This window comes from Lolium rigidum, chromosome 6 (genome assembly GCF_022539505.1).
Source record: "Lolium rigidum isolate FL_2022 chromosome 6, APGP_CSIRO_Lrig_0.1, whole genome shotgun sequence".
In the NCBI taxonomy this organism is placed as follows: Eukaryota; Viridiplantae; Streptophyta; class Magnoliopsida; order Poales; family Poaceae; genus Lolium; species Lolium rigidum.
The window spans coordinates 273,317,069-273,325,315 of NC_061513.1; the positions used below are offsets into that span (position 1 = coordinate 273,317,069).

At 46.3% G+C, this 8,247-nt stretch overlaps 1 protein-coding gene across 1 annotated transcript; it reads right to left on the reverse strand.

The window, feature by feature from the left end:
• Positions 1-209: 209 nt before the first annotated feature.
• LOC124666149 lies at positions 210-1,146 on the reverse strand. Its single transcript, XM_047203501.1, has 3 exons — positions 688-1,146; positions 367-558; positions 210-236 (listed from the first exon to the last, which is right to left on the reverse strand). The coding sequence occupies exons 1-3, from the start codon at positions 1,144-1,146 to the stop codon at positions 210-212; spliced, it is 678 nt and encodes a 225-aa protein (XP_047059457.1).
• Between the last annotated feature and the right edge of the window lie 7,101 nt (positions 1,147-8,247).

Genomic DNA, 8,247 nt, shown 5'->3' on the forward strand with positions numbered 1-8,247 from the left:
GATCGCCCACACAGATAAATGCAGGTAACGATTACATTAGGATTACTCGGAACTAAGTTAACAAAACCATGGAGGTCCAGAAATTAAACTAGCTTCTGAATTATAGCGTTGCAAACTAGAAAGCGATGTAAATGAGCGGTCGGATTCGATCAACAATACAAGGGATCCCACCCCCTTCATCGCCTCACCGCCACGATCAGATGAATCCCTCAGTCTGATGCTGGATAGGGTCCGTCCTGCAGTGAAGTGAAGACAATGAATCGGATTAGTGACTAGATCAAAGATCAGTTCATCCGACTGCAGGGTGATACACATGGATGGACAGATGTAGTGGCACTGTGGCAGCGAAGCAAGGAATGTACGTACCTCGGAGATGTAGGCGAATTTGTCGGTGAAGTCGGAGAGGCTGGCAACCTCCTCAGGGTTGACGAACCTGGAGATGACGACGACGGCGAGGTCGATGTGCTTGACGGCGAGGCTGACGAGGGTGCACGCGTGGTTGAGGCAGGTGCGCGCCTTGTCCAGGTCCACGCTGCCGCTGACCGCCGCCTGAGCGGGCTCGCCGGTGGCTGCCGGGGCAGGGTCCGAGAGGCCGGTCTTGGCGAGGCCCTCGGTGACGGAGGCGACCGCATCGTCCTCTTCCTCGTCCTCGTCCTCGCTGCCTTCGTCCGAGAACTCGTCGGTGACGAGGGGCGGGCGGTCGCCGACGAGGTGCTCGATGCAGCGCGGGAGGTAGTGCTCCTGGGCCAGCTTCACGGCGTAGAATGTGGCCTCGACGCGGGCGAAGGCCTCCTTCTGGGTGGTGGGGCGCGCGGGGAGCCGCTGCGTGAGGAGCGCGCTGTAGAGGTGTTGGTCGGGCATGACGGCGAAGGAGGGGTTGAGGGCGAGGCGGGCGCCGTTCTCGGCCGCCAGCTCGAGGCAGGTGGCGATGGAGCGCGCGCCGGCCTCGATGCCGATGTAGTAGACCTTGAAGAGGTTGGTGGCGAGCTCCTGGACCGCGGCCTTGTCGTCTTCGCCGGGGCTCAGCTGCTGCAGGCGGCGCCGGAGCTGCATGAGTCGGTCGCGCTGGGGCCGGAGGTTCTTGGCGGCGAGCATGGCCTGCATGAGGACGGTCCCGGCCTCCTCCTTGCTCACCTGTCCAGCCATGGCCGCCGCTTCTTCTCGCCTCGTCTCTTTCTCTCACTCTCTCTCTCTCTCTCTGAGTTGAGCCAGGGGAAGGAAGCAAGAAGACAAGAGCCGAAGAAAAGGAAGGGAAGCAAAATGGCAGCAAGCGCCATGTAAAAGCTGTTGGCTTTGCAGGTGATAGGATCTGCATTCTGCAACCTGGGCCCACTGCCACAGCCTTTCTTCCTTTTGACCGGGGTCACGAAGAAATTCGGTTGCTACCTCCTACCTCCGCCACCAATTGTGTCACTACAAGACAATTCTCCTTTTGTAATTTGAAAACGTTCAAATGCAAATGCTAGATAAGGTGTTAAAAATGTTGTTACTCACTAATAGCTTGCTCACTTGGAGAATGAATGCCCCCGTCTTTCTTTTTTTTTGACATTTTCAACCGGGTAGTTACATTGTGTGAACACATGCACGACCAAAATGCCCCCGTCTTTCTCCTTCTTCCTCCATCCATCATGTAGCAAACCTCTCTATTGTCTCGCCTTTTGCTTCTTTTCACCCAGTGACTTGGGTACGACGACCCTTCGGGGGCCCACCATTAACATGCCTTGTGGGGTGTAATTGAAGGCACACGTGACGACCTCCTAAAGACCAACAAACTTAAGACAAACTCACAAGGCGTTCAAGGCCCATGTTCATAATGTGCAGAACAAAGACATGCCCAAATCAAGGAACCAAAGAGTTCATCTTCTACTTTGTAACTGACCTGGTCACAATACCTGATCATCTAACCTCCTATATAAAGGATAGGAGGGGACGTCGGGGAGAAAACAACCAATCTAGAATCTAGAACACCATAGCCATCACGGCGACATTCTAACCATCTTCATAGATAATCAAGAACAGACAAGCATGAAGTAAGGTTTGACCCTCCGGGGGCCTAAACCTGGATAAATTGCACCTCGATCTCTTTTGCTTCTCAAGAGACTAACTCGTCAGCGCAACTCTTTCCCCAAACATAAGAGCATCTCCACCGGAGGCCCCCAAATAGGCGCCAGCACTGCCGTATGGGGGCGCCGGCACTGCATCCTCTATTTGGGGATGTTGTTCCCACACCGGCGTCCCCCATAGTGTAGCCCCAATAAAAATATAAATTGAAAATGACATTTAAAAACTGAAATTCATACGAAATTTATACAAAAGTAACTTAAACTTAAACTTCATCCTAATCTAATGGCCGTCGGTTGGGGCGCGCGACGGGCCTGCCTCATCGTCGTTCTTCGCCTTTGCCGCATGCGTCTGTGCCCGCTTCTCGTCCCTTGCTTCTCGCATCTGGCGGTGGAGCATGGCGGCCGGCGTCGCAGGAGCTTGTCGGCGGCACTGTCCCCGCGCTTCCAACCTTTGCCGAGAAGCCTCGATCTCGGCGCGCCTCGCTTGCTCGCGGGCGAACGCCTCATAGTGGCGATGCGCATTGAGCTCGTAGAGCTTCTGTCGCTCCGCCTCCATGAGGAGGCGTCCCGCCTCCTCTGTGGCTACTCGCTGACGCGAGATTTCGAGGGCATGCTCGAGGTTAGCGTCGTTAATGAACTCCCGCTCCTCCTCCTTCAACCACTGGTAGCGTTTGATACGTCTCAAACGTATCTATAATTTCTTATGTTCCATGCTACTTTTATGATGATACTCACATGTTTTATACACATTATATGTCATTATTATGCGTTTTTCCGGAACTAACCTATTGACGAGATGCCGAAGGGCCAGTTGCTGTTTTCTGCTGTTTTTGGTTTCAGAAATCCTAGTAAGGAAATATTCTCGGAATCGGACGAAATCAACGCCCAGCATCTTATAATGCCACGAAGCTTCCAGAACACCCGAGAGGGACCAGAGGAGAGCCACAGGGGGCCCACACATGGGGTTGGCGCGGCCCAGGGGGGCGCGCCCCCCTGTTGTGTGGCGGCTCCGTAACCCCTCCGACTCCGCCTCTTCGCCTATTTAAAGGTCCCTGACCTAAATCTTCGATACGGAAAAGCCACGGTACGAGAAACCTTCCAGAGCCGCCGCCATCGCGAAGCCAAGATCCGGGGGACAGGAGTCTCTGTTCCGGCACGCCGCCGGGACGGGGAAGTGCCCCCGGAAGGCATCTCCATCGACACCACCGCCATCTTCATCACCGCTGCTTGTCTCCCATGAGGAGGGAGTAGTTCTCCATCGAGGCTAAGGGTTGTACCGGTAGCTATGTGGTTCATCTCTCTCTCCTATGTACTTCAATACAATGATCTCATGAGCTGCCTTACATGATTGAGATCCATATGATGAGCTTTGTAATCTAGATGTCGTTATGCTATTCAAGTGGATTTTACTTATGTGATCTCCGGAGACTCCTTGTCCCACGTGTGTAAAGGTGACAGTGTGTGCACCGTGTGGGTATCTGAGGCTATATTTCACATAATACTTATTCACTGAGTTATGATTTGAGTTGGATGTCTCTATGAAATTGTGGTGTGTTAGTACCTCCTATGAATGCTCAAAGTGACAGCGTGGGGTGTTTATTAGTACTTGGGAATACATCTTTAAGGTTTGCCTACATGATGAATTAGTGTTCGTTATCTTGCCGAGAGTAATTCGAATAGCATAGTGAAGTGCTTATTTATATTCCGTTATGATTGCAATGTTGAGAGTGTCCACTAGTGAAAGTATGATCCCTAGGCCTTGTTTCCAAACACTGAAACTCCGTTTATTTACTATTCTGTTGCATGTTTACTCGCTGCCATATTTTATTCAGATTGCTATTACCACTCATATACATCCATACTACTTGTATTTCACTATCTCTTCGCCGAACTAGTGCACCTATACATCTGACAAGTGTATTAGGTGTGTTGGGGACACAAGAGACTTCTTGTATCGTGATTGCGGGGTTGCTTGAGAGGGATATCTTTGACCTCTTCCTCCCCGAGTTCGATAAACCTTGGGTGATCCACTTAAGGGAAACTTCTTCGCTGTTCTACAAACCTCTGCTCTTGGAGGCCCAACACTGTCTACAAGAATAGAAGCACCCGTAGACATCAAGCATTTTTCTGGCGCCGTTGCCGGGGAGGAAAGGTAAAAGGCACTCATACTCCGGTCCCAGGTAACTAAGTACTTTTCTGTTGCCGTTGTGTGAGTGTTCGAAGCTATTTCCTTTAGATCCTGCAATTGCATCTTTTTGTTTCTTGTTAAACACTAGTAAGGCATAATGGAAAACATCTGCGAGCTTTTTAAACTATTTCCTGAGTCAAGACATGAATGGTTTAATGCGAAAATTAAAAAACCTATGGAACCTTATTTGCATGCTAGTAGTAATATTAGTATGAATGCTTTGAACACCATTGTTGATAATGATATAGAAAATTCTAAGCTTGGGGAGGTCGGTTTTGATGAAAATGATCTCTTTAGCCCTCCGGGTATTGAGGAGAAAGTTTATGTTGATTATGATGTGCCTCCCATATATGATGATTATAATGATAGTGGTCTTTTGGTGCCTGATACGTCTCAAACGTATCTATAATTTCTTATGTTCTATGCTACTTTATTGATGATACTCACATGTTTTATACACATTATATGTCATTATTATGCATTTTCCGGCACTAACCTATTGACGAGATGCCGAAGAGCCGATTCTTTGTTCTGCGCTGTTTTTGGTTTCAGAAATCCTAGTAAGGAAATATTCTCGGAATTGGACGAAATCAACGCCCAGGGTCCTATTTTTCCACGAACCTTCCAGAAGACCGAAGAGGATAGGAAGTGGGGCCACGAGGTGGCCACACAGTAGGGCGGCGCGGCCCAAGCCCTGGCCGCGCCGGCCTATTGTGTGGGCCCCTCGTGACGCCCCTTGACCTGCCCTTCCGCCTACTTAAAGCCTTCATCGCGAAAACCCCAGTACCGAGAGCCACAATACGGAAAACCTTCCAGAGACGCCGCCGCCACCAATCCCATCTCGGGGGCTTTAGGAGATCGCCTCCGGCACCCTGCCGGAGAGGGGAATCATCTCCCGGAGGTCTCTTCATCGCCATGATCGCCTCCGGATCGATGTGTGAGTAGTCCACCCCTGGACTATGGGTCCATAGCGATAGCTAGATGGTTGTCTTCTCCTCATTGTGCTATCATGTTAGATCTTGTGAGCTGCCTATCATGATCAAGATCATCTATTTGTAATGCTACATGTTGTGTTTGTTGGGATCCGATGAATATTGAATACTATGTCAAGTTGATTATCAATCTATCATATATGTTATTTATGTTCTTGCATGCTCTCCAGTGCTAGTAGAGGCTCTGGCCAAGTTGATACTTGTGACTCCAAGAGGGAGTATTTATGCTCGATAATGGGTTCATGCCTCCATTAAATGCTGGGACAGTGATGAGAAAGTTCTAAGGTTGTGGATGTCTTGTTGCTACTAGGGATAAAACATCGATGCTTTGTCTAAGGATATTTGTGTTGATTACATTACGCACCATACTTAATGCAATTGTTTGTTGTTTACAACTTAATACTCGGAGGGGTTCGGATGATAACTCTGAAGGTGGACTTTTTAGGCATAGATGCATGCTTGGATAGCGGTCTATGTACTTTGTCGTAATGCCACTGATTAAATCTCATAGTACTCATCATGATATATGTATGTGCATTGTTATGCCTTCTTTATTTGTCAATTGCCCAACTATAATTTGTTCACCCAACATCTCGTTATCTTATGGGAGAGACACCACTAGTGAACTGTGGACCCCGGTCCTATTCTTTACATCCGAAATACAATCTACTGCAATTGTTCTTTACTTGTTCTTCGCAAACAATCATCATCATCCACACTATACATCTAATCCTTTGTTTACGGCAAGCCGGTGAGATTGACAACCTCACTCGTTACGTTGGGGCAAAGTATTTTGATTGTGTTGTGCGGGTTCCACGTTGGCGCCGGAATCCCTGGTGTTGCGCCGCACTACACTCCGCCGCCATCAACCTTCAACGTGCTTCTTGGCTCCCTACTGGTTCGATAAACCTTGGTTTCTTGCGAGGGAAACTTGCTGCTGTACGCATCACACCTTCCACTTGGGGTTCCCAACGGGCGTGTGCTTTACGCGTCATCAAGCTAAATTTCTGGCGCCATTGCTTGGGAGATCAAGACACGCTGCAAGGGGAGTCTCCCACTTCCAATCTCTTTACTTTGTTTTTGTCTTGCTTTGTTTTACTTTATTTACTACTTTGTTTGCTGCACTTAATCAAAAACACACAAAAAATTAGTTGCTAGCTTTACTTTATTTACTGTCTTGTTCTCTATATCAAAAACACAAAAAAATATAGTTACTTGCATTTACTTTATTTACCTTTTGTTTATTTCATCATGTTTCCTCCTAAGTACACTCTAAAAGACATACCGGTAGGACGTGGGTCTATCATTGGGAGAGATAATATAGAAGATTTTTTCACTCATGTTAGTACAGCTGAAGATTTTGAAGATAGACACTTGGTAGAACTTGCTCCTACTTATAAAATTGCTGTTGCTTCTTTAGTACACATGTTGGAAACTAAATTTGGTAATCTCAATCCTATAATTCAACATATGTTTCTTACACTCGGTGATATGGAAGAAGGAGAAAAGAAAGATTTTGTTTTAGAAACCCTTCTCAAAGAATTTGGTGGTGTAGCAAGAGAGGCTAGAAAGGTCTTTATTAAATATAAGATGCTTGGCTCTTATACCAACTTTGCTAGTACCCTTGAAAAGATGGACATGGATAGAATAAGGTACACTAATAATATTAATGATGGTGGGGAGATTAAGACAACAATACCTTGTAAGCTCCTAGGAATGCATGAAGCTCTAGAAAATAAGTATGGTTGGCTTGTTCCCGAAAATTTGTTTGATGAGGATAGCAAGCCTAAGTATAATGAAAAAGGAGCCTCTGAAACTTACATAGATAAGATAAAATGCATAGTTGAGAAAGCTCCAAACCCCCCTGTTGATGCTTCATCTCTTGATAATACTTGATACACACTTTCTGCGCCTAGCTGAAAGGCACTAAAGAAAAGCGCTTATGGGAGACAACCCATTATTTTACTTCTGCACTTTGTTTTATATTTGAGTCTTGGAAGTTGTTATTACTGTAGCAACATCTCCTTATCTTTATTTTATTGCATTGTTGTGCCAAGTAAAGTCTTTGATAGTAAAGTCAATACTAGATTTGGAGTACTGCGCAGAAACAGATTTCTTGCTGTCACGAATTTCGATATGCCTCTCTGTAGGTAACTCAGAAAAATCTGCCAATTTACGTGCGTGATCCTCAGATATGTACGCAACTTTCATTCAATTTGGGAATTTTCATCTGAGCAAGTCTGGTGCCTCAAAACAATTCGTCTTTACGGACTGTTCGTTTTGACAGATTCTGCCTTTTATTTCGCATTGCCTGTTTTGCTATGTTTGATGGATTTCTTTGTTCCATTAACTTTCGGTAGCTTTGTGCAATGTCCAGAAGTGTTAAGAATGATTGTGTCACCTCTGAATATGTGAATTTTTGATTATGCACTAACCCTCTAATGAGTTTGTTTTGAGTTTGGTGTGGAGGAAGTTTTCAAGGGTCAAGAGAGGAGGATGATACAATATGATCAAGAAGAGTGAAAAGTCTAAGCTTGGGGATGCCCCCGTGGTTCATCCCTGCATATTTTAAGAAGACCCAAGCGTCTAAGCTTGGGGATGCCCAAGGCATCCCTTCTTCATCGACAACTTATCAGGTCACCTCTAGTGAAACTATATTTTTATTCCGTCACATCTTATGTGCTTTACTTGGAGCGTCTGTTTGTTTTTTATTTTTGTTTTTGTTTGAATAAGATCGGATCCTAGCATTGTTTGTTTGGGAGAGAGACACGCTCCGCTGTTTCGTATGAACACATGTGTTCTTAGCTTTATTTTTAATGTTCATTGCGAAAGTTGGACTATTTCATTCATTGTTATATGGTTGGAAACGGAAAATGCCGCATGTGGTAAATGGTTTAATGTCTTGAATAATGTGATACTTGGCAATTGTTGTGCTCATATAGATCATGTTTAAGCTCTTGCATCATGTACCTTGTACTCATTAATGAATAACTACATAGAGCTT